Source organism: Primulina eburnea, chromosome 7 (genome assembly GCF_022965805.1).
Source record: "Primulina eburnea isolate SZY01 chromosome 7, ASM2296580v1, whole genome shotgun sequence".
Taxonomy (NCBI): Eukaryota; Viridiplantae; Streptophyta; class Magnoliopsida; order Lamiales; family Gesneriaceae; genus Primulina; species Primulina eburnea.
The window spans coordinates 12,944,211-12,971,828 of NC_133107.1; the positions used below are offsets into that span (position 1 = coordinate 12,944,211).

The window sequence follows — 27,618 nt, forward strand, 5'->3', positions numbered from 1 at the left end:
TTTGAATATCTTCTATCCCGGGCAGAAAAGTACATCAACATGTAAGAAGCGCAGAATAAAAAAAAAGAAGCCTTGAAAAGATCCAGAGGAGACCGGGTTGTCAAGCCCGAGAAGAGAGCTCACAAGAAAAGTGGTCCAGGGCATTTCTCTCACGTCCCCTTGAGAATTGCCCGAGATTGAGAAATTCAGCAATGCAGTTCAGACATAGCCCCGCCTCCAAGTCCGATGGCACGGGCCCCAAGACAAGAAAAGAAAGGTTTTGCACCCTCCATAAAGAATGTTCTCACAACACCAATGAATGCCGAACTTTGCGGAAGGAGTCCAATAAGCATTCTATGACCGAACCTCATCCTTTACAAGGTGGACCCAGACAACCACCCTGGTTATCTAGGCGTCCCGGACCTAATATTCCACGAAAGTCAGCAGATATCCCGGGTGGGAGTAAGAGGAAGGGAGGAAGTTCCCGGGAAGAAAGAAGTAGACAAGCCAAAAGGAAGACCCTTCCCCGAGCCGAAGAGTAATAAAAAGATTTCGGTAGGGTCTACAGATGGCGATTCTAACCGGGCTCGAAAAACAAGAAGCAGGAGGAAGTGCCTGGAAGTTGATGGGAGGGGAAGGAATGAACCAATCATATGTTTTGGCCCAGAAGATCTCAAGGGAGTCAGTCTACCCCACAATGATGCTCTCGTTATCCAAGCTCGAGTGGATAATTACGATATAATAAGAGTATTTGTTGACAATGGCAGCTCTGTCAATGTCATCTTCAAAGAAGCCTTGGTTCAAATAGATTTGCACGAGTATCAGTTAGAGGCGGTTGAGACTGCCCTGTTTGGCTTCGATGGTCATGTCGTGTACCCTGAGGGGGAAATAACCCTTCCACTGACCCTGGGAACTGGGGACTTGAGGAAAACAATCATGACAGTCTTTATAGTGGTGGTTGCCCCGTCCTCATACAAGATTATCGTGGGAAGGCTAGCTATGAATGAAATGAGAGCTATGGCCTCCACTTATCATCAAAAAATTAAATTTCCAGTACGAGGACGGGTCGGGGAGGTCAAGGGAGACCAGCCTTCCTCTCGGAAATGCTAGGGGAGACTGTCCGAGTGGATCAGAAGAAGGCGAGAAGGGAGTAGAAGGGGAAAACGGAAAGTCAAGCAGATGAGGAGGCCAAGGAAAGGGAAGTACATTTTGTTGCAGAGGAAGAACAAGAGGCAGTGGAGATTGAGCCCGGGAAACACATCCGGGTGGCTCGAGACATCAACGCGTTCACTCGGGTAAATCTCTTGAACTGTTTAAAAGCTAACATTAGTGTTTTCGCTTGATCTCAATGGGAACTGGCCGGGATCTCGCCGAAGGTTGTTGAGCACAAATTAAATATCCTCCCAGGATCCCTGCCCGTGAAACAAAAGAAGAGACATTTTGGTCCGGAGAAAGATAAAGTTATTGATGAGCATGTGGGAAAGCTATTGCGGGCCGGCCACATTCGGAAGGTCCAATTCCCTACTTGGCTCTCGAATGTGGTCCTTGTTCCTAAAGCTACTGGAAAATGGAGGATGTGTGTAGATTTCCGAGACCTGAATAAAACCTGCCCCAAAGACTGTTATCCACTTCCCCGGATTGATCAACTGGTGGATTCAACATCCGGGTGCGAGTTGTTAATCTTTCTGGATGCTTATCAGGGGTACCACCAAATCCCTTAGCTCATGAAGATCAAGATAAAGCTAGTTTTATCACTTCTGGGGGCACTTGCTGCTACGTGGTTATGCCCTTTGGATGGAAGAATGATGGGGCCACGTATCACCTCTTGTTGAATCATGTTTTTCAGAAGAAGATAGGCAGGAACATTGAAGTGTATGTGGATGATATCCTAATCAAGAATTCTCCTGCTTCATTGATGATCTGGCCGAGACCTTCACTACCTTGAAACAATATGGGATAAAGCTCAACCTGGCTAAATGTGTATTTGGGGTAAGAAGTGGGAAATTTTTTGGTTTTTTGGTAACAGATCGGGGGATCGAAGTAAACCCCGAAAAGATCAAAGTAGTGCTTGATATGCCTTCCCCTCAATCTGTTCGAGGTATACAAAAACTAACCGGGAGTATTGCAGCCCTGTCGCGTTTCATCTCCCGGTCTGCTCATCGAAGTTATCCATTATCATACTTAACCTATCAAACCTGCAAATTTGAATTTCAAGTTTTGAGAAAGGCACAAAAATTCGGCTGGATGAAAAATATGAGCAAGCTTTCCAAGATTTAAAGAAGCGATTATCCGAGTTGCGTGTCTTGGTAAAACCAGAGCCCGGGGAAAAATTGTGGATTTATTTATCTGCTACTGAGCACGCCGTTAGCTCTGTACTTGTCAAGGAGGAAGGGACTGATCAAAAGCCAGTATATTATGTCAGTCATGTCCTTCGAGGAGCAAAATTGAAATACAGCGAAGTAGAAAAAATAGCCATGGCCCTGGTGATGACTGCTCGGAAGTTGAGACCATATTTTCTCTGACATCCAATTGTGGTTCTCACTAACTCTCCACTTGGGAGAATCATAACACATGAAAAAGTCTCGGGAAGAATGGTTAAGTGGACTATAGAGCTCAGAGAATATGACATTGAATATAAACCTCGAGGTGCTATAAAAGCCTAGGCATTTACAGAATTCTTGATAGAGATGATTCAACTGGGAGAAGAAGAAGTACGGAGAGTTTTTGTTGATGGCGTATCAATTTATCAGGATGTGGAGTTGGAGTGGTTTTAATTGCTCCATCAGGGGAAAAAATCAAGCTGGCTCTAAGAATCGACTCCAAAGCTCACCAATAATGAAGCTGAGTATGAAGCCATTCTGGCAGCTGCTCGGGAGTCGGTGCTTCTCAGGTCATTATTTATTCTGACTCTAAATTGGTCACCCAGCAAATCAAGGGAACATATGAGGCAAAAAACGAAAAAATGCTCAAATATTTGAGACTCATCACAGCCCGGGCAGCATTTCTCACCGACTAGAGCATTGAACAGATCCCCAGAGAAGAGAATGAAGAAGCCGATACCTTAGCCAAATTTGTTGCCTCTATGTCAGATATAAACACTCGGGAAGTCCTCTGTTTCACCCGATTAGTTCTTTCTGTTGATGAAGAAGTACCCCCGACCCAGAGAAACTCGTGGATGACTCCTCTCATTGAATATATAGTCCATGATAAGCTCCCAGAAGATAAAGCTCAAGCTTGGAAAATCAAAAAACAAGCACCCAGGTTCGTCTTTCTAAATGATGTTTTGTACAGGCAATCATATCAGGGCCCTTTGCTCAAGTGCTTATCAGAAAACAAAGTAGAATATGTCCTCCAAGAATTACACGAAGGGTGTTGTGGTGAACATCTCGGGGGGACTTTCCTGTCCCGAAAAGCTATATTGGCCGGAGTTTGGTGGCCCCAAATGAATCAAGATGCAGCACAACTTGTTCAGAAATATAAGAGTCCATTCTAATTTTCATCATCGCTCAGCTGCTAACATGCAACATATCTCAACATTGTGTCCTTTTGATCTGTGGGGGTTGGATATCGTGGGTCCCTTCCCCATAGCCCGGACACAGAAAAAATTCTTTCTTGTGGCTGTGGATTATTTCTCTAAATGGGTGGAGGCTGAGCCATTAGCCAAAATTACTGAAAAAGAGGTCATGAAATTTCTCTGGAAAAATATTATTTGAAGATTTGGCATCCCAAGAAGATTGATTTCAGATAATGGGAGGCAATTCTAGGGAAAGAAAATCACATCTTGGTGTCAAGGAATGAAGATCATTCAATCCTTCACATCAGTGGCCTACCCCCAATCCAATGGCCAAACTGAAGTGATCCACAGAATCATTGTCAAGCACTCAAACCCGACTTCATAGAAAAGGAAAGGACTGGGTTGAAGAATTACCGAGTATATTGTGGGCATATCGAACTACACCTCGAACAACTACTCGGTAAACCCCCTACAGCTTAGTCTATGGTTAAAAAGCAGTCTTACCTGTGCAGATCGGACAATCTTCTACTCGGATAGAATCTTATCCGAGCAACAATGATCAGAGCCGAGCCATTGAGCTTGATTTGGTCGAAGAAAAAAGAGATCGGGCATCCATTCGAATGGAAGCTTATCACAGTCGGGTAATTAAATACTACAATAAACATGTTCGAGCAAGAGATTTCCAGGTGGGAGACTTATGCATGAAAAAAGTGAAGCCAGTAGTTGATGTGGGAAAATTAGAAGTACGGTGGGAAGGACCTTTCAAAGTAATTCAGAGAGTTAGCTCGGGGGCGGCTTATTATCTAGAAGACTCTCAGGGACATCCCCTTAAAAGACCCTGGAATGCATTTCATTTGAAGAAATATTATGCTTAAAGCTTTTTTATCTACTGCTTGTACTTCAAATAAATAAATTTTTCCAAGGAAGTGTCTACTAAGTCCAGGGACCCGTACCCTGGTCCGTGAACCCGCACCCCGGTTATCTCCTAAGTCCAAGGACATGTACCCTGGCCAGGGGACCCGCAACCCGGTTATCTCATAAGTCCCGGGACCCATACCCTGACTCGGGGACCCCGACCCCGGTTCTCTCCTAAGCCCATGGACCCGTACCCTGGCTCGGGGCTCCGCACCTCGACCACTCCAAGACCCAAGGCTCCGTACCCTGGTTGCTCATTAAGTCTAGGGCTCTGTACCCTGGCTTGGGGCTCCGCACCTCGACCATTCATTGAGTCCCAGACCCGTACCCTGGCCCAGGGACCCATACCCTGGCTCGAGGACCCACACCCCGGTTACTTACTAAGTCTAGGGACCTGTACCTTGGCCCGGGGACCCGCACCCTGATTATTTATCAAGATCGATTATCTATTGCGCCGACTATTATTAATATGATTGGTGAGGATTGGTTAAAGTCATCCACGACACTTAGAAATACTTTGAAATTTACCAAATGCAAAGGATTAAAGGCAAAGAGTACTTTTCATTAATACTGGAAAAATTTACAAGATTCCCGAAATCCCGGGAATGAAAAAAATATACAAGATGGAGGGGCCCTAATCTACTCAGGATCTTGTTTCCCCTCTTGCTTTTCCTCTTCCTCCTATTCTTCCGGGAGGGAAGCTGCGGCTTTCTCCAAATCAGGGAAGTCTTTCCGATTGGAGGGAACAGGCCTGCCTCTTGGAACTGCTCAAGACACTTATTGAAGCCCAGGACAAAATAGACGAAGGCCTTGTCAACCACTATCTTTTTGAATTCCCGAGACTTCAGGAATTGGGCCATTTTTTCTTCATGGGAAGTCTTTACCTGTTCCAGAGTAACCTGCACCTCCTCAGCTCGAACTCGGGAGGACTTCGCTTCTGCCCTGGCTGCCTACATCTCTAGCCGAGCAACTTCTAATTGGGCATCACAGGCTTTCTGGGCCTCAGCCAGTTCTGCTCCAGCCAGGTCCATTTGTTGTTTCCAGGCAGCCCTCTCCCGGGCCAGGACATGCTCGTGAATCTCCTGTGCCCTGATTAATGCTCCTGAAGCTTATCATGCATCTCTCGGGAGGAGGAAGCTTGTTGATTGGATTTCTTGGCTGCCAAAGCCACTTGTTCATATGCAGATATGAGCATCTGCAAGCCCTGTGAATCAAAGAGAATCATATTGACCATGATAAAGTCAACAAAAAACAAGGACGGAATTAAACTTACAGAAAATGACCGGGAAACTCCCTCATATAGTTTCTTATTGGGGTGGAGGCCTTTGAGATGATCCACCTCCTCGGGACGGAGTAAGCCCCGCACCATCTTGGTCAGGTCTAACCTTACGTCATCACCAAAGAGATTTGGCAAGTTTGAGGACACTCCACCCTGCTGGAAGGGACTAGTAGACGACCCGGGAGGAGGATGAGATTGTGTTGTCATTTCAGGCCCCTCCTCCACAGTGACGACCTCAATAACTGGCTCCATCACCGCCTTCCTCTTGCGATGATTCAAAGGCGCTGAGCCCTCCTCAGCAACCAGAGAAGTGGTCTCCTCCGTGGTGGAAATCGCCTTTTCTCGGGCCTCGATCTCCGACCGGGCTTGTCGCCCCTCTATTTCCCGGGCTTCAGCCTCTGCCGGGCTTGTCACTCCTCCTGCTCTTGGGCTTCACGGGCCCTCTTTTCTGCTCGAGCTTGTTGCTGCTCGGCCTTCTTCTTAGCAGCAACTTCCACGAGGCTTGCCTGATCATCTCTTCTTCAACTGCATTAAAGAAAGTCAGAAACATAAGATGGAAGGGAAAAATTCTAAAATGAGAAGGAAAATAATTTACTGGACTGTGACCCAGCCTGAATAAATTCATCAATTATCTGGTCCACAGGATCTTGAGGACGGGGCACTATCCCATAGTGAATCAGATTGCCCCCCCCCCCCCCCCCCCCAATCAAAACTGATGATAAAAAATACTGGTTTTCCAAGGCATCTCGGGCATGGATGAAAGGGGGAGCAGTTTGAAGTCCCGGGGAAGCTTCGGCTGCTCGGGCATTGAATGCAAAAAGCCCGTCGAGCAGGTAACATTAGTCGGGAGTTGCAAAAAGAAAAATTTTGTTTTCCACCCTTTCAGAGAAGAAGGAATGTCTGTCAGAAACCGGTAATGCATCCGGGCCATAAAGGAAAAGACCCCATCATTAAACCGGCAAGAGCATAAGAAATGAAAAATGGAAGAATCAATAGGGATATTTTTCATGTGGAATAGAATGTAAGTGGCCGCCATGATTCTAAAAGCATTGGGGTGTAGATGATTGATGGAAAGCCCAAAAAAACGAACTACCCCTTCAAAAAAATGATGGACTGGGAATCGAAGCCCGCTCTTGAACTGTTCCACGAAGAAGGTTTGGAAGCCCGGGAGAGGGGTGTCCGGGTGATCGCTAAGCTTGGGAATCAAAATTTTGTAAGAGGAGGGGATCGCTCCCAAGGACCTAATTTCCTCAGAAGCCCCGGGGCGGAGGTTGGAAGTCACAGCGGAAAACCACAGTGGCACCGCAGTTTTCTCTTTCCCCTCAGCCTGGGGACCAGTAAGTTCGGGAAGAAGATGCTTTGGATTGAGTTTGTGAAAGGAGTCGGAAGGAAGGGATGGGGTACCTATTGGGATGTGGACAGATGTTTCAGAAGGGGTCGGGGAGTTATCCTCCGATCGACCCCTGACATTCTTACCGGATGTGGATGAAGTAGAGTTGGACATGGCTACGAAAACAAGACAAACTGAAGGGAAGGTAGGATAGAGGAGGAAGAAAACTTACGAAGTAACTAGTAGCTGGTGAATACAGAGATCGCCGGAATTGGAATTATCACGTCGGAAAGCTTGAGAGGAAAATTTGACAGAGTTTGGCCACAAGTTTTAATTTGCAATTGATTTTTCAAAAATCGGTGGATTATTATATATAGGGAGGGAAGGTTAATATACGCCGTTAATTTAAAATGAATCGGACAGATCAGATTGACATGGGAAATCGCACGGGGTATCTGAAAAGACAAGCACGGGATTTGAGGCGTCATAATGATTTATCTTCTGGGAAAACAAAGGGTCTCTGACAGGATTTTAATGCTAGGGCTTACATAAGCACTGGTGGGGTGACATCATCCCTATCATCTCGAGAAGGCTAAACGACAAAATATTTCTCCTGACCGGGAACATAAGACTGATCGGGACAACTGAGTACGACTCTAGTCCGACTATTTAAGTAGGGAGTGATGATACCCCGGGGTTTCCCGAGTCATGGATAGTGCCCGGGATGACCCGGGCCATGGAGCCTGTCCATGGAAGGTGCCCAGGTCAGAAGGATGGACTGTTCCCATGTCAATAAGGCGACAAATTGGATCGACATCCGAGTCATAGGATTGCCCAGAACGAGGAGAGTACGACTTGAAGAATCCAGTGGAGGGGCCAGTCAGTCAAGAGGTCGGGCCATGGAAGCACCCGGGACATAGCCTCCTCGGGACGTTGTATACCCGGGCCCTTAGGAGGTCTCCCGAGAAACATTCTACCCGGGCCACTTCGATATGAGTGCCGCATTTAATAACGCCGACAAAGTAGAGTGTGTGTATGGCCGACCTATCTCTGACACCAATGCAAGTGGTTGACAAAATCAAGTAGGATGGATGTGACTAGTATGAGATTTGACGTGTCAGAACAATAGAGTATAATCGACCGCCCTAATACAATTAATGCTCAACACAAAGAACGAGGTTATTATTATATCTCCTACTATAAATACCGGGTTTACTCTTTGCATTTACTCTCTATTCAATATTGAATACTCTCATTTATTGTGTATTTACTACTTATCTTCCACACCAATCTCACAGCCATCACTTGGTTACATTGGTATCTTGCTCGATTCTTTCACTGACTTAAACATCGGAGTGGTCACGTCGGATACCCTTCGGCACCCATTCACGTGTTTGCTCTCTTAGCTGCAGATTCACGCTTATCCTGAGAAGAAAGCTTCTAATCCAGATGTCTCGCTCTTATCTTTTCCAATATCTTGATAGTAGATTCGGTGGAGCACCTGACCCGACTCATCCATTTCACCCAGATCGCATCATGTATGTATATACATGTATGTACTTACGCACTTTGACACACAGATATATTAAGATTTTGGGGTAATTGTATAGATTATTTTTGTCATATATGTATACATATGTATACTAATGCACTTTGACACAAATATATTAAGATTTTGGGGATAATTGTATAAATTATTTTTGTGAAATCTCGAGATTTATTATAAATTTCCCTGGAAGAAAAGGTTTATAAAATCTCCACGTTCTCAAATCTTGATCACCCTGGTCCGTATGTTTTTTCTGGGATACGTGTGCTCAAATTTTGAAAACACGAGAAGTTAATAAATCATTTTCTTCATGTGAAGTTTTCAGAATCTTGAAATTTCATAGAGAAATTAACCTATTTTTTTAAAAAATACATTCTGTGCCTAAGATTATATTAAAATTTAAAATTTTAAAAATGACTTTTCTATAATAATTTTTATGGTAGGGGTGAAATTAAAATTTTAAAATTTAAAAGTATATATAGAGAAATCATAATGATAAAAAATAACATTAAAGATAATTATAGATAAGATACCAATTCACTAAATAGGTTTTCATCATATTTATTAATTTGATAGGGCTATTTTGGCGCACAAAAAATTACAACATTATCCCAATAGTAGTTATCTAGGCCCTCAGTGATTTTTATATGGTATAAATATAGATATTTTGGCAAAAAAAACAAAAACAAAAACAAAATTGAACTTTATTGCAAATTATATAGCATCTCTTCAATTTATGAGAACTCGCAAGGAAAAAATATAAACTAAATACCAAAATACTTAAAAGAGAAACTATCTTCAAACAAAAATGTTAGCACCATTGTTGGAACATCTTATGTTCGCAATCTTAATTTTGATTTTAACAAAACTTGTTACTTTGTTTCTAACAAAATTACCTAGCACGCAGAAAGATGAAACTGATCGGGTCGCAAACTGATCAGTTCCTAAAGCCAAATCTGAAGTCGTAGAGACTCCAACTGAAAATTTCAACTGATTGCCAAACTGAACCAGCCCAACTGATATATCAAAGAACAGTTCAACTGATTGTTCAACTGATAGGTGATTCAACAATAGACCTTCAAAGGCCAGCCAGTTGGTAAAGAGCTCAACTAATGAAGAACTCAGCTGAACAAAAGAACTGTTACACTGAAATTAGTCCAAACTGATTTCACTAGATCCGCTCAGAAAACCAGTTGATCAGGACAGTTCAGAGCATCGGTTTTAATTGATCTGTTCGCATGTCACGACAAGACTATCTAATGGAATCCAGCTAAACGCGAATATTCAAGGTACAAACTACAAGCTACCTCACAGACGAAGGTACAATAATGGACGTTGCAGCAAAGCTGAAAAAAGAAAAGTTTCAAGAACCGTTGTCACTAAAGAAGCATATGCAAATGCAACGGACATTATTATACAGTCTTCGTATAAATATCAGACCAAGACCGTTGAAGATGATAACAGCAACCACATCAACAACAATAAGAGAGGAACTACAAGTGAATTCCAGTGTGTGAAGAAAATTGAGGGCACACTCATTTCATATCAGCTTACTAGAAGCAGTTAACCTCAGTTGTGTGAGAACACCTTCGTGTTACATTAATTAGATCAGTTCTCACACATTCACACAATCACTCACATATAAAGAGGGTTGCGCTTATGTTTTAGCTGAGTGAGTCTTCACACAAAAACATTAAATATTGTGTTTGTAATTTTGGTATAACATTAAACATTATGCAGATTGCAAAGTGCCACCTGCAATCTTGAGTGCTAGGAATTGTAATTGGGTGCTGCCCTTCTGGAGTGGGTTTATACAAAAAGTTATATAAATTAAAGTCTTCTAGTAGATCCTACTCGGGGTGATAGAAAAGGTGATGTATGAGCAGTAAAGTCTCTGAACATCCATAAGCATATCTTATGTCCTTAACTGTTTAACTATTGTTCTAAAACTGATTTGATAAGTTCAAGCTAATAATCAATTCAGTTTCTCCCATAACTGGAACTGATACAAGCCAGAACTGATCCTCCTTACTTCAGTTACTCAGTTAAAACACAAGCTAAAAGCTTTAAACTGTTCAGTTTTCTAACAAATGATTATTTCGAGTATCTTCCGTTTGGTGTGAAAACCAAACTCGATTTAATATATCGATGTATTCATGCTTAAAATATAAGTTATTGTTATTGCATCTTATGAAAAATATTGTGTTTGAAGCACCTTCAAAGATGTCAAAACCGATCTTCAACCATTAAATAAAACTTTTAAAATAAGAATGTTTACATTATATACACATGTTGGAAACAAATCCATATTTATAAGAAGTATACATGTTCTAATTTTGTTATACTTATTGAATAATTTAATTTGAAATTTAATCAATTTTTGACGACAAATCTTTAATATCTTGATCCCCTCCCATTATAATTGTATAGCTATTTATTCTTATTAATAAATCACACAATAATAAAAAGTAGAGTTATATTAACATTTCCCCTAATAATCATAATCTAAATCACACAATAATAAAAAGTAGAGTTATATTAACATTTCCCCTAATAATCATAATCTATGTTAGTTATCCTTGTTTCCTAAATATTTGTGAAATTGGAAAATTTTTAAATCAATTTAATTTTATAATATTCTATTTTGGGAAGGGTGGCGGTGCTGATATTTATGCCACACCACCTCACCTGGGAGGAATGCTTCTTACCTCCATCTTCTCGGATTTATTCATTTGAGCATAAAAACAAGTTATGGTTCTTCGGTCTGATGCATCAACTGAATACTCACAATCACTGCTATCCGAAACATAGCGACGTCTGCATACGTCGTCTCACAACAGAAGAAGTTGATGTTTACTGTGACGCCGGTTGGTAAAGATCTTCACAAGATCCTTTCTGAGCTATTAGCTCGGTCCCAAAAGCACAAGTTATTGGGATTCTCTGGAGATACATAGTTCCGCATTATGCAGCATGATGCAGTATAAGAATCTGACTACACTTATGCATCCAAATTCAAATTTCAAAGAGAAAAATCAAAACATACAAACTTGTTTATAATTTATGATAGGAGATGTCCGTCATCAAGAAGAGAAAACCGAAATATTCATCAACTTAAGAAACAAATGGAATCGATTTTCCGAGCAGTGAACCTCAGGAAGTATAAAGCGGCTCGGGATCCACAGTTCTTCTAATCCTGACAGATATTAATATGGAAGCATAGTCAAATGACATGTATTAAAGCTCAATACAAATTCAAGAAGCCGCTGTCTATGTTATATCATTCTGGAATTAAAATGAAATACAAGTTTTCAGATCTCTTGTTCCTTTTGGGAGGCCTCTCAACCTTAAATCGAGGTCTTGTCTCGACTTGGTTGTTAATCACATAAACATCACAAAAGCACAAAGGTTTTATATTGAAATCATACAAAAGATTAAGAATATACGTATCCGGTTGACTATTATCAAGAAGTTTCAGTTTCACAAGAATAAGAATATACACATCAGGTTGTTTTCATTAGGGCACGTTCTCTTCGTTCTTTATCTGAAGATTGGGATAGTAAAGTGTAACGCCCAAAATCGTTCACAAAAGTCACATGCCTATTTTAACTTTAATTATGTGAATTTAATTGATATGCTTAATGTTAATTTAAAATTCTATGGATTTTTCTTACTAACTGGACTCGAAAGAAATTTTTTTATGTTTGTAGGTGAGAAGTTTCAGAAATAGGCCAGGAGAAGAACACCACAGAACGACAAAGGTACCATATAAATTCTAGAGTTTTATTTTCGGAAGGTTATATAAATTGTAATTACGTGGAATTAGAAACAAAAACTTAAATTTCCTAATAAAAGGATTTAAGAGCTAGCAGTATTCCCCTTTAAATTTAATTATGCTTAGTTTCAAAACAATATATATATATATATAAGGAAGGAGAAATTTGAAAATTGAGTTCAGCTTTTTCTTTTAAAAATCTAATATGTATTTTTTTTGAAAAAAAATATAGTAGATTAAATAAAATAGAATAATTACATCCTTAATCCCCCACAAACCGTATTCACATAAAAAAAAAAGAGAAGGGGGAGATTGGGTTCTTAGAGGAGCAGTACAATTTGATTCAACTTGTGGATTTTCAAGGAAAACGAACGTTCTTCAGGCGTACTTCAATCCCCAGTGCCAACACGCGAACCATCTCACTCTTGCTCCAAAAGGTGAAATCGCTCACCTTAGGCGCCCCTCACCCCCCGCCCGACAGAATTGTGAGAGGAGGTAAATCATGGTGACTCAGCCAACCAGCAGCAGCTAGACCTTATGCTACGCCGCGCACAAGGAGCTCCCCCTCATTGGAGGGAATTTAACTCCCACACTGCCGCTTGTGAGACTCGATCCCTGGTCATTGCTCCAAGATTCACTGCTGCTGACCAACTGAGCTAAGCCCATGCGGGTGCGAACCATCTCACTCTTAAACTCAAGGCAAGTGGCGTTTCCACCTTTTGACGCCCAGTTGAATCATAGTATGAACGTTTTGAATTTTTTGTGCATGATTATTGATGTGACTTTTAGTGTTTATGAAAATTTTCTAATTCTTTATGCAAGTTTGATTCCCTTCTTGGACACATCGATTGAACTGTATTAAATATTTTTGATTGAATATATGATGTTCTTTGATAGTATTTTTACTAGATTCATGCGACGATGAAATTTTATTGCGTTTGAGATATGAGCATATACATATAATATCGACGAACAAACCTTTCCTAACGAAAAGGAAATTTTTAAATTGCTTGTCATTCAATCGACGTGGGTTTAATTTCTTTTACATTCTGCTAGATTTTGGTGACATTAAGGGCATATGGTTCGGTCATATATAAAATAATGATAGTGCGCTAGTCGGACTATGTTGGGTGACCCCCCTCTCTTGTAACAAAAAAAAAATAATTGTGATTTTCTACTGAAGTTAAGATGGTCATGTTTGAGGTGTTGGTCCGGGCAGGGTGAACAGTGCTCGGGTAGCTTGTTGAAATTTTAAAATTTCCAGGTAGCTCCTTGAGTTTCTTTTAGATCTCCGAGCAGCTTGTTGAGATTTTAAAACTTCTGGGCTGCTCGTTGAGATTTAGAGAAATTTCCAAATGACTCCTCTAAATGGTAAAACTTTCAATCTTTCAGACAGCACGTGTAAATTTAACTTCAGGGCAGCATGTTCATCATTTTTAAGTTAGGGGTTTTGGATTATAGCCTTAACCTGGGTAGCTTGACGTTGGGATGTCGAACGAAAATCTAAATGAAAAGTTTAATGAAGTTTTTAGTTTTTACAAACTGACACGGGCATGCATTTATTTGACTATGAAAAATTTGACTAGCAGGGGTTTAGAATATTGGCGCTAAGTCGATATGCCTTAATCAATGGACTGGCACGGGTAAGGGACGTAAGTCGATGTGCCTTGCTGAATGATTGTTCATGGGCGTCGGACCTTATGGGGCCCATTGCAAATTTTCTGGAACCATGGATATTCATCGTTTGGCCAAACATATTTGACTGTTGGCGGTTAAAGGATTGATTGTGTCATTGTTGGTTAATGTTTTCCTGTATTAGTCAGAAATGTCGGATTAAATTGGGATTGATGACAGTTAGATTGTAGGAAGTTCTAATGATAAGCCTTGCCCGATTTTCCCTGTGAGGTTGATAGAGGTATGTATTAAGCTTTGCCAGATTTTTCCTCTGGTAAAGTTGATAGAGGTATTAGCTATGCCAAATTTTCCCTGTCAGGCATAAATATTGTGAAGGAGTTAACGGGCTTATGTGATGCTTATTGTTTCTAAAAATTTACAAGAAAATTGACGTTTTCATAAAAATAAATTTGTTTATTACGAATTATTTTGTCTCATAAAAAGAACTTGCTAAGTCTTTAAACTCACAAAGTTCAACAGGTGCAGGTAACGATGATTGAGATGACGTGGGTGATCGAATGGATTCACACATGTCAGATGTGCACTGTCTGAGACCTTTCATAGTTTGACGAGAGTTGATAAAAGAATAATATTTCATGGACATGTTTTAGCCTTTTATCAGCAAGTTTTGCACTTAAATTATCCAAGGAATTGGCATGAAAGTCTGGCTTATCGACTATCAAGCGGATTTACTTGTTTTTGACTGTTGTTTATGTCGCTGCAGGAATCAAGCATGGGCCGTGTAACTTGTGACCAACAAGAAATAAATTAAATTTTGAAATGGAAGAATGAAGGGCCGAGCAAGAAAGCAGAGGAAGCGCGAGTGAAAAAAAAAAATGAACAGTACCACACGCACGCAGCGCGGACGCACATAACCAGTAGCTCGCGCGCGGCTGCGCGAGATTCAGCGCAGCTGCAAGCACACAGTAGAGGTACAACGCAGAATTTGACGGACTTTTCTTGGGCTTTCGCAACCATTCACACATTTATAAAAATTTAAACCCTAGCCACAGGGGGGGAAAAAGGGGGCTGCAGTCACACAAAAATCGAGAGAACGGGAAAGTGAGCGAGAACGAAGACGAAGAGCACATCTACTGGGGACAAAGTCGCAATTCTGGTTCTATTCTTCTTCCCTTCTTCTTACTTAATCTTAGTCTATTAGTGATGTTGAAAAACATGAATTTATTTTGTCGTTTTTCATTCATGAACTAATCTATTAAATCTAGAGGACGAAGTAGCTTGGTAGAATATTTATTTACGAATTGTTGATTTATATATTCGAATTACTCATTTGTTTATGTATATTTTCCGGATCTTATTACTTTCAATTACTTGATCAATAATTGAACTGTCATATTTATTCGAGATCTATCACTCGGGAGAGGATATTTTGAATAGGACCACAGGAAAATATATCGTTGGTGTTTATAGAGTTCGGAAGGCTTATAACTCCAAAGAATCCATTAAAAGAATTATTGTGCTATTGAAATTATCTATTGTTTGATTGTTGATAGGGATATTTAAATCGAATTTAGATAATTAATTCCTACGCACCACTTGGGAAAGAGAGTAGGAATAGTTGAAAATGTTTGGGTAGTAAACATGTTGAAATTACAAATATAGATGTCAATTAAAAATTTTAATAAAGTGAAAATCAAGTGATATTGTACTTCTAGATTCTTATTTTCACTAATTTTAAATCGTTTGTGTGCTTTCATTAATTGTAATTCATAATTAACAACAAACATTCTATTAAATTTTCTAAATAAAATTTGATTATTTTAATTTTTGTAATTAATTTATAATTAAATTGCACTCCCTGTAGGATCGATATTTGTGCTCTACAGAATACTAAAACTTGACACTATATATTTGCGGATAGCAAATATTGCAACAATATCATTTTATGATTGCTGAATATTATTTATTTTGCTAAGTGGGTTCCAATTCAGGATTTAATTGTTCAGAGGGCTATGGTTTAGAGAAGACTTCCTACTATTTATCTTCTAAGTTTATGAAGTTGCTGGAATTTTTGGGGAGTTACAGAAGGAGCTGAATATATTTTATTTCATGAGCTGTTTACTTGCTCTTACTTGCATGGGTAATTATTGTAGGATCTCGTGGGTAAAATTTCAAGGAGACATGTTTTAAATTCATTTGTTGCATGCTGAACTGTCTTATGTTAAATGGTTATAAAAAAAATTGAAGGTCATTTCATAAAGTCACGAATTGGAAATCAGAAAGAATAAGAAAACAAAGTGACAAACATGATATGTTAATATCTTGTCACTCACCAATTGTCCGGAGACCATCTGCAGCCATTAGTATCAATCACGTGCAAGCTATACGCGTGCCGCGATGTTGAGGACTTGTTCTCAAAACTGCAAAATAAATCCCATAAGTAGACGATGCAAAACAGCAGAACAAGAAAATAATTTTGTGTTCTATACATGCAACAGACCTCTGGTGAATTAAATCTCCATGAATGACAACCAGTGTCCCAGCTTTCACTTCAATAGGGACGAAATCCTTCAGCTCGTAGGATGGAGACGGCTTATCAAAATGAACCCCCTTTTCGTCTCTGATGAATCTTCTCACTAGACCGTCTAAATTAATTTTGTAAAAAAATCAGAACCAGAGGAAACTTTAGCACGCAACAATTTTATACCTTCGGTAACATCTGAGATTGTGCAAAAATGAATTGCGAGAAAGGGGACACCTTTATGAGATCCGGGAATAGCCCAGAGGCAGCCATTTGTAGTTGTGGCATCTTCTAGAGCTAGCCAAAGGCCCGTGCAAGTCGTTGGATCCGTATGTAGAAACGAATTGTCTTGATGTGGTACTACTTCTCCACCAATTCCAGGTTGCTAGAAAAAAAAACATTACGATCTCACAGAACCAAATGGGAAACTCTAATTTTGTGAAATTTCTCAGACTTTTCTCAAAATCTAATGCCAGCATGTACAAACAATACCCGGACCAGAAGTAACTAGGAGAAAAGAGAGCAATAGAGGGGAAAAGCAAATGTTATCAGTGAATATCTGCCACAGCAGAATGATACGATACTAACCAGATCTCAATCTCATATAAAGATGCAAATGAAACAGAAAATCCATAAATCTTCTCTGGAACGTCCCAAGCATGAATTGGGAAATTTATCAATAAAATCTGATACGATCCAATTCACAGAATAATATCTACCGGATTACACAGAGTACACATTCTTATACTATTAATCAGCTTGGACATGCTAATTTCCTGGTACAATATCAAATTAAGTATTATTTTTATTTATTCATAAAAAGTATTTCATCTGTACAGAAAATAATAACAAGAAAAAACTAAGAAACTAGAATGTTAATGCATGGTTTGGTAACAAAAGAACAAACAATACAATATCTATACTCACTTAAATGCCAGTAAAGTCTCCCCCCACCAGGAACTAACAAAATTCATCAGCAAACTAGAAATCCTAATCTTTACACAGCGCAACAAGGGATAGTTCCTTCGATTTCCAAAAATCTCATATTTGAAAATTTGGAAACATAAAAGATACAAAATGTGAAAACTAGGTTCTTCTTGGGATCCTGTTTTGTACAAATATAACATGGGCTGCTTCTAGCATGTGAATTGTCAGCAAACAAGTAGTATGGCCTTTATACTCATGATGAAACATCACAAAATCTCGAACAAAAGAATGAATTGAAAATCTAGCGATGAAACTCATAATTACAAGTTAATGCACCTTGAAAATGTACATGGACTGAATTATTACTGGTCTTTGGTAACCCAAGGACAACATTAAACTTGACAACTTCTCTGAGCTCGAGAACCTCTTAAATTCAGGGTCTAGTTCATGCAATGCTGAAAAAAAATCAAATAACACAATATTGTCAGGAAAACCAAGATTCATACCATAAGGGAGAAGCCAAATTAGCGGCCAAGATACATAATCAAAATGAGATAATCAATCATACCATGACCAACTTTATTTATTGAGACTTGCTTTGCTTGCTTCAAGTTACCATCATCATCAAATGCTTTTTCTGTCAAATTGCAAAGCAAGGGCACTTCTTTTAATCAGAAATTTCCAAAAGCCCATATATGTTGTTAGCAGAGCACCATTTCTCAAATCAAAAATTTATATAGAATTTCATAATAATTTTTCTAAACCAATAAATATTGTTCAGCTCTTCATTGGCACTAAGTTAGAATAATAGAACATAATGCAATTTCATATGCATAAAATAACAGTGAAGCCAAGCAAGTCGAAAACAAATATTATAATTTTCACTCAAAAGCCAAATACAACACAAGGGAATCGATAAGAAACGAATTACGCTATCATAAATCCATACCTTCAAAGAAAAAAGAAATCTTCTCAACGCTCTCGTAGAAGTAATCATCCGAAGTTTTTTGCTATACCCAGATCAATAAACAGAAAGGGAAATTAAGAATTTATTGCTTTTTCAATTAAACATCGAAGTAAATAAAAAAAACAACTCTCAAAAAATCAATGAAAAGAAAATATCTACTTGGTTCTTGGTGGAGAAAATTGAGGCTTTGCCCAAAGCGTCGAATTCATCAAGTAAATAATCCATTCTTAATCTGAGAGATTTTATTTCATTTGGGCTGCAAAAAGATTCCAAAACCAAATATCCATTCGAGTCGAAAAACTGAAGCTGATCCGAAGTCAAGTTCTTGGCGATTACCATCATAAAAAAATTGGGGTTTCGCTGAGAGCTGAAATTTGAGTTGAATTTTATGTGGATCAGATCAATTTATTTATAAATAAAATCAAGTCAAAATTCAAATGCATAAAATTTTGACCATAGTTAATTATTTATTTAATTTTAATTTTAATTCCTTCGCTATTGTTGAGAGAAAATTTCGTAACACCATCTCCAACCACAAAATCTATTTTGGTACAAATTTTATATTAAAATAATGCAATTTATGCACCAAATACAATATTCATTTCCAACTTATTTACTTCAGATCTTGAAAAATTAGAATACAAATTCAAACACAATACAGATACAACTTCAAATATAATAAGAATACAACTTTAAACATTTGAATGACTATATTCGTCTCACAAGTGATCAATTAAAGCATTTCGTAGTACGAAGTGAGCATCTTTATCTTTTATTCTTTTATATCGATTGATAAATTCTTGAAATTTGATATGCTCATCAACAGCCATTTATACGTCCGGAGTTGGTGCGTCTCTCATATCTTGAATAGGTGCACAGTTGTTATACTTGTCAAATTGGGTTAGGCCCGTCGGGCCGGCCCACCCCGCTATAAAAATTGAGCGGGTTGGGTTGATAAAATAGCAGCCCGTCTGGAGGCGGGCCAAATGGGTTGAGCCCGTTTGGGTTGCGGGCCAAGACGGGTTGGGCCCAAACGGGGCGGGCTGGCCCGCCAAAGCCCGCCAAATTAATGTAGAATTATACATTTTTAAGTTTTATATAAAAATTGAAATAAGTCTCATGCGCCCCCATCACTCTCTTATCTTATTTATTTTTTATTTTTCTCATGGGCCTCGCCTCCATCACTCACTCTGGTAAAATCTGAATCTCTGTAAATTTTATTCATGAATCTAAAAATAAATTTTAAGCATAGCAGGTGTACCCAAGAGCGGTTTCGTTTGAAATCCGACGAGTTGCAGTGAAATTTTTTGGACCCGATGGAGGTTTGCTAATTATGTGTATTGTTGAACACATAATATTTTATAAAATTTACAACTGTCTCTTTCCTTGACTTTATGTTCTCTTCCATGTCTCAATTTTCATGTTTGGTTTAATCAGTTTGCTTTTTATGGATTATGTTGTATGCTTTCTTAATTTCTTATTTCAATGTTTTTAAGTATTTTATGAAACTATTTGATTGAAGTATATTTTTCTTCAATGTTTACTGCGATAATGTTTAGCCTTTTTTTATTTAAAAAAAAATAAACGGGTCGGCCCGCCTAACCCGCGGCCCAAGGTGGGTTGGGTTGGGTTGGCCATTTAGAGGCCCGCCAAAATGCGGGCCGGCCCGCCCCGCCCCGCCTAATGGCGGGCTGCGGCGGGTGGCGGGTCGGCCCGTCCCGCCAGCCCGTTTTGACATGTCTAACAGTTGTTATATTAATGTACTTTTATTAAATTATGTTAATTAAAAATCATAAAAAGTAATTAGTTTTTAAATATTAATAATTAACGTAAATAAATAAATATTTTAAAAATCAACAATTATTATTTTACAATTTTTATGACTAAATATCTAATTATTAAAATAATAAAATAAATAATTATATTATTATTTAAATAATATTTATAATTTTAAATACAAATATTTGTAATAAATATAAATAAGAAAAAATAAAATAAAGTAATAAATTTGGCGCAGGGGTATTTGAAGCTGCACCAATTTACACTATTTTGATGCAGCCTTGGAGATGGCCTAATTATACATTTATGTATTTGTAAATTTAATCAATTATAATTGTAATTCCAAAATATATATTTAAAGAAAGTTGATATTACACTTTATTTTGTGTTATCTATAAGATACTTCATGTGTATAAATAATATATATTAAATTTATTCATAAATTGAGTACAAATAACAAAAAATAAAATATAAATATCAACTCACATATTTTAATCTTAATAATTAAGAATGAATTATAGTAATTTTGGAATTTTCTTGAAGGTTATATTTTGATAAGGAAATGTTTGTTCATGTTTCCTAAGGATTTGAATTCTCAACCATTTGTTGAGAGAGAACCTAAGGATACTTATTCACACGTAAATCCAAATATGTATGTATATTTTTAAAATAAATCTAAATCTTAATTGAGAAACAAGGAACACTGCTGCACACATGATCCATGTGTATAATATAATATATTTAATATTTTATATGAGTATATTGGATATAAATTCTCAAACCAAAACATAAATTTATCATACTTTCCTACACTAAAATTTTTTTTTTACAAAAAAACTTTATAAAACAAAAAAATATGACAAAAATACCCTTATATTTGTTGAGTTAAAGTGATTGATTTACCTTGTGTAGAAATGATATCGGAGATGAGGTAAAATTATTTTATCAGAGCCGATGTAATTTTTTTTGCAGGAATTATTCTAATACTTTAGAATATTTGAAACAAGAAGATCTAACCAAGGTTAGATATCAGGAGCAAGGTGGAACTTATCAGAATCTAAAAATAAATCTATGATTCAGTCTAATAAATTTCTTGAAATAGTATTGGATTCCTCTAACCTCTCTGGAGATCATAAAAAAATGCGAAATACGGTACAAAATTATGGCTGTATGTTGTATTATGTACCACAAAAATTGGAAAAAATCCTTGAAAAACAAGAAAAAAATTCTTATAACATTAAAGGTTACACAAACAAGAATCCAAAATCTAAAACAACAAACAATTTCTAGTAAAAGGATTCCGGTAGGAAGCTTACCACACCATGTTGGTATTGAACCCTTATTACATTAAATAAAGACGGCCAAGGTGATGTCAAAATCTTTAACCAACGAAGAAAATATGATCAATCTAATTAAAAATATCTCGGAAAAAAAAAATTAAGTTGATGACAACTTTTGAATGGATTGGTCTCGATGATCCAAGACCTTGCATAATTTTTTGCAAATTTCAGTGTCGTATATCTGAAGAAGAACACAATTAGAGGTGAATCACCAACAATAACCTAGTCATTTTCTCATAAACCACAAAAAGAAAGTTTGGGATATTAAAATACAAATATGAGAGGACCCCAAATAGATTTTCAGGTTGGTGGAGAAGGACACCCACTGAAAACAAGGTCAAGGAGAAGCCAAATTCCCTTGTACCAAACATTCTATGAGAAATCTGTCTCGAAACCTATACATTCTTATGGGGTTATTCTTAATCTTGATGTACTAGACTTCAAAAACAGAGAAGATATCACAGATGATTGGACCTCGGCTATGAAAATCGCAGCAGGAACACTTGATGAAACGCCCATTACTCGTTTTTTTAAAAAGTAAAAGAATTTTTTTTTTACACTCTATTAATTTCGGCCGAGTACTTAAACATATATATAATAATTTGACAGCATTTTAAAAATAAAATATTCAACAATATTTGAAAATAAAATAAAATAGTTGCAAATATAAAATCGTCAAATGTTCGCATATCCTAGCTTAGCAAAATTGCTAAAACTAACACCCTCTCAAAAACCACTCAAAAGCAATATCAAAGTCGTAAAAATTTATTTAACATCAACTTAAAACCATAAATCATAAACATAACTCTAGTGCAGAAAATTAGCACTGGTCTTTGGGTTATGTGCACCTTCAATCCAGTCAGATCAACCATCAAGACCTCCATTATCATTATTATCATATTCACCAGCATCAATCACACTTAGTGAGTATAAAGACTTAGCAAACCATAATCTTGATAACAAGTAATACGTATACAGATCACATGCAACAGTGAAAATATTTTTACGTAAAAATAACATTTTCATAATCATACATAACAAACATAAACATTTTCATAAACATTTCCATATCATCCTAAACATATTAATATTCATCACAATTGTAATGTCCGAAAATTTAATCCTGGTAATCTGTAATTATTGATTTATAATTTGATATGATTATAAGAGGATTAATCGGGACACGCAAATGAGATTACACGTGAAAAACATGTGCGAGGACAGTAGCATCGGCGCACATGCGCGACAGAACGCGCGCACATGCGCCAAGCGGACAGGAGGCCTCGCGCATATGCGCGGCGTGTATCCGCGCATATGCGCCACACAACCTGATAGTTGTGAAGGATTCCTCGCGCACATGCGCGGAAGGTTGGCGCGCATATGCGCGAGTTGCCGAGATTATCAGCGCGGAGACCCGAAGGTCTTGCGCATATGTGCCGAAGAAGTCGCGCATATGCGCGAGACGTGTTGCATGTAGGATGAGCCATTTGCTTTACATGCGTGGATGTGTATATATATATATCAACAAACGAATTGATCCCTTAAAATCAGAAAGAATCGAGAAATGTCTCCGTGAAGTGATAGAAAATCCTTACGCCTTTTGTGAAAAATTCGTCCGTCTGATTTTGAATCCGACTTCGGTACCGAGTTCCTAGCAACGTAGGCTACAACTGGACGTAAGTTTTGCTACGTTTTGACATGCTTTGAAATTATGCTATTGTCAGAATTGAATGGAATTCATATATGATGTTCTTGACATGTTAGACATCGTAGAATCGAAGTCAGATTGAGAAACGGACTGATTATGGAATTGTTATGATTTTTTAGGGTATATTGATTTATACCAGACAGATTTGAATTGTGAGTGGATTACGGATTGTATTGGATATGGGTTATGGATTGTAACTGTGATTTGAGGATACTGTACTGACGGGGATATTGAAATTGTACTGTTATGTCGTTGATTTTGAATTAAATCCAGATTGATCAGATTGTTATTGATTTGAAAGGTATATTGACATGAGATTATTGATATTGTCATTGCCAGACAGACTGTGAATTCAGGACTTCGACTGAGCCAGAAACCGACGAAAGAAAGGTATAAGTCAATGTGGTATTGGGAGATCGACTTGAGTCGGATTAGACTTGAGTTTCCCTAAATCACATACTTTACTTTATTGCATTGATATTTGCATTGATTTGACTGATGTACTTGTTTTCTTGAATTATAGATAGCAGGTATCAGATGAGTAATCTTGTGACAGAAGTTCCTGATAGTGGTGGAATCGCCACGGGAACATTGCACGATGTCTCAAGATATTGATATTAGCGATAGAGCTACAGTCCATGACGGATAGGTCAGGACACCGGATGTTGGTTATATCGAGTAATTAGGATTAGAATTCTTCTATTACGGAATTCGATATAGGAACATCATATTTGGTTATATCGAGTAATAGGAACAGAGTTCCTTCTATTACGGAATTCGATATAGGAACACCACATCTGGAAACCGGGATCCCTAGACTAGGATTGAGTCTAGTCTGAATTGCAGAATTGTAATTATGTTTCAGATTTTGATACATATTACTGTTACCTGATTACATGCTTTATATTTGTTTATATGATTGCATGTTTCGTTGATTTATACTGGGATTTATTCTCACCGGAGTTATCCGACTGTTGTCTTGTCTGTATGTGTACATGACAACAGGTGGGACAGGATCAGGGTCCAGGAGATGAGGAGAGATCGTGATTAGAGTGGAGGCTCCAGACTTGGATTGTATATAGGGGTTAAACACTTGATAGTAGTTGTTGAATCTTAGTTTGTACTGATTTGTAGACGGTACAGGACTTGTACTTTATCATATACTGATATGTATATTAGCTTGATTTCACTACGTTCCGCATTTTTAAAAAAAAATTAGACCCTGTTTTATAATTGATTAATAGTCCCAATGATGATTAAGAACTTGATTAGCGTCCGAGTCCCCACAACAGGTGGTATCAGAGCGATAGATCCTTGAGATTGAGATAGGAGTTAGTGAGCGGGGTAGAATGTGTTTTCTTTCCTGCTTTTGATTGCTAGCATGATTTACTGCTTAATAATACATGTTTTTCTATTTGTCTGAGTTGATTTGAAGACATGTGTTATTGAGAACGAATCATAGCCGATTCTGGATCAGCAGTAAGATGATCGGAGGAGGACTGAAATAGAACTTTTGTGTGGGATTGCTAATCCTTTTGATTTCAGATATGCCTCCGAGAAGAATACCAGAACAGGGGAGTACATCGAATCCTCCCATGGATGTGACTCCTACACCGATGGAGAAACTGTTGAAAAGATTTCAGTCTTTTCATCCACCGACTTTGAAAGGTACGGAGAATTCCGTGGAATGTGAAAGTTGGTTGGATGATATTGAAGCGATGTTCGAATCTTTGGAATATACTGAGGAAAAGAGGGTAAAACTGATCGGACACCAGTTGCATGACGTTGCTAAATACTGGTGGATTACGACGAAACGGACATTGGAACAACGAGGTACGACCATTACCTGGAGTGTGTTTAAGTCTGAATTTTATCTACGGTTCTTTCCAGTATCTTATAGGAATGACAAGGGAGCCGAATTTGCAAACCTGAGACAAGGCCAGTTAAACATTGAGGATTATGTGGCTAAATTCTCTACACTGCTCCGATTTGCTCCCCATGTAGCTGAACATGACGAGGCCGTTGCGGACCAGTTCATAAATGGCCTAAATCCTGAAATCTTTACCTTGGTGAATACCGGGAGGCCAAACAATTTTACTGATGCCCTGAACAGAGCCAAGGGAGCCGAAGCAGGACTGATGAGGCAGAGAGAGGCTTCGTTTGTGCTTCCAGTACCGGGACAGCAACAACCACCTCCTCGATTTGAAGGTGGCAGTAGCAGTAGCAGGAAGAAGGATTTCTTGAGGGCTAGAGGGAAGCAATTCAAGAAATCTGGAACTAGCTCATCCAGTTCGAGTGGCTCTAGACAGATTAGTCAGGGCCAGAGCTATACAGGACCGTACTGTGGTACTTGTGGAGGGAGGCATTCCACAGATCAGTGCCGAGGAGTGATTGGCAGTTGTCGTATTTGTGGACAGCAAGGACACTTTGCTCGAGTGTGTCCCCAGAGGAGTGCCCAGGGATCGCAGGCAGCTGAGTCATCGGGATCAGTGGCTCAGACCGGTAGACGACCATCTGCCGTTCATACTTTTCAGCCAGCACTGCCTACTCAGTCACAGCAGAGGCCAGGAGGGGGCCAGACAGCGAGCCAGCCTCCGAGACAGCAGGCCAGAGTTTTTGCTTTGACCGACGAGCAGGCACAGGATGCACCTGATGATGTTGTGGCAGGTAACTGTTTTATTTCTGGTTATCCTGCATATGTACTGATTGATACTGGTGCATCTCATACATTTATATCTGAGCGATTTGCGTTGATGCATTCTTTGCCTATTGAGTCATTGTCTGCAGTAGTGTCTGTCACGTCTCCGTTAGGGACAGGATTGATATCAGTGAAATCTGTTAAATCGTGCATACTGCAGTACGATGGGCATACGATTGAGTTAGACTGTATTGTGCTTGGTTTATCTGATTTTGATTGTATTGTCGGTATTGATATGTTGACCAAGTACCGAGCTACGGTCGATTGCTTCCATAAGATAGTTCGATTCAAACCTTAGATGGCTGAGGAATGAAAATTTTATGGTAAGGGTTCTCGTGCTAGGATTCCTTTGATATCTGCAATGAATATGACTCGATTATTGCAGAAGGGAGCGGATGGATTCCTGGTATATTCAGTTGATTTACTGAAATTGGACCCGTCATTGGCGGATTTGCCAGTGGTGTGCGAATTTGCTGATGTTTTTCCAGATGAGATTCCTGGATTGCCTCCGATTCGAGAGATAGACTTCAGCATTGAGTTGATGCCAGGAACAGTTCCGATTTCGAGAGCTCCATACAGGATGGCACCGATCGAATTGAAAGAACTGAAAGAACAGTTGGAGGATTTACTGGCCAAGGGGTACATTAGACCGAGTGTGTCTCCTTGGGGTGCTCCAGTACTGTTCGTGAGGAAGAAAGACGGGTCGATGAGACTTTGTATCGACTATTGGCAGTTGAACAAGGCAACGGTAAAGAATAAATATCCATTGCCTCGTATTGATGATTTGTTTGACCAGTTGCAGGGTTCATCTGTATATTCCAAGATCGATCTGAGATCTGGATACCATCAACTGAGAGTCAGGGACTCTGATATCTCTAAGACAACATTCAGAACTAGGTATGGACACTATGAATTTATTGTCATGTCTTTTGGGTTGACGAATGCACCGGCGGTATTTATGGGATTGATGAACCGCGTCTTTCAGAAATATTTGGATGATTTTGTTATCATATTCATTGATGATATATTGATTTATTCAAAGAATATGATTGAGCATGCTAATCATCTGAGGACTGTGTTGAGAATTTTGAGGGCGGAGAAACTGTATGCTAAATTGTTGAAATGCGAGTTCTGGTTGAAACAGGTTGTGTTTTTGGGTCACATTATATCGGGAGACGGTATATCAGTTGATCCCAGTAAGGTTGAAGCCGTGATTTCGTGGCCGAGACCGACATCTGTACCAGAGATACGCAGTTTTATGGGTTTGATAGGATATTATCGTCGATTCATTAAAGATTTTTCGAGTATTGCCAAACCGATTACGCAGTTGACTTAGAAGAATGCTCCGTTTGTTTGGTCAGAAGACTGTGAATCCAGTTTTCTGGAATTAAAGAAGAGATTGACCAGTGCGCCTGTGTTAACGATTCCTTCAGGTACTGGTGACTTTGTCGTTTATTGTGATGCATCTCACCGAGGATTGGGTTGTGTTTTGATGCAGCGGGGGCATGTGATTGCTTATGCCTCGAGACAGCTGAAACCCCATGAAACTCGTTACCCAATTCATGATCTTGAATTGGCAGCCATTGTCTTTGCATTAAAGATATGGCGGCATTATTTATACGGTGTGAAATTCGAGATATATTCTGATCATAAAAGCTTGAAATATCTGTTTTCACAATCAGAGCTGAATATGAGACAGCGGAGATGG

At 38.8% G+C, this 27,618-nt stretch overlaps 1 protein-coding gene across 1 annotated transcript; it reads right to left on the minus strand.

Annotated features, from left to right (window-relative positions):
• Positions 1 to 11,514: 11,514 nt before the first annotated feature.
• Positions 11,515 to 18,776, minus strand: LOC140837251 (phytanoyl-CoA dioxygenase). Its single transcript, XM_073203341.1, has 8 exons — positions 18,545 to 18,776; positions 18,368 to 18,428; positions 17,987 to 18,055; positions 17,755 to 17,873; positions 16,729 to 16,876; positions 16,471 to 16,615; positions 16,304 to 16,390; positions 11,515 to 11,756 (listed from the first exon to the last, which is right to left on the minus strand). The coding sequence occupies exons 1-8, from the start codon at positions 18,725 to 18,727 to the stop codon at positions 11,714 to 11,716; spliced, it is 855 nt and encodes a 284-aa protein (XP_073059442.1). The 5' UTR covers positions 18,728 to 18,776; the 3' UTR covers positions 11,515 to 11,713.
• Between the last annotated feature and the right edge of the window lie 8,842 nt (positions 18,777 to 27,618).

Bases quoted from the DNA above. Each gene is read 5' to 3' on its own strand.
- LOC140837251 (XM_073203341.1), bottom strand. From the start codon at position 18,727: ATGATGGTAATCGCCAAGAACTTGACTTCGGATCAGCTTCAGTTTTTC. The intron at 16,616-16,728 runs GTGTCCCCTTTC...AAATTAATTTAG, and splicing joins TATTCCCGGATCTCATAAAG to ACGGTCTAGTGAGAAGATTC. The intron at 16,391-16,470 runs GTCTGTTGCATG...TTTATTTTGCAG, and splicing joins GGAGATTTAATTCACCAGAG to TTTTGAGAACAAGTCCTCAA.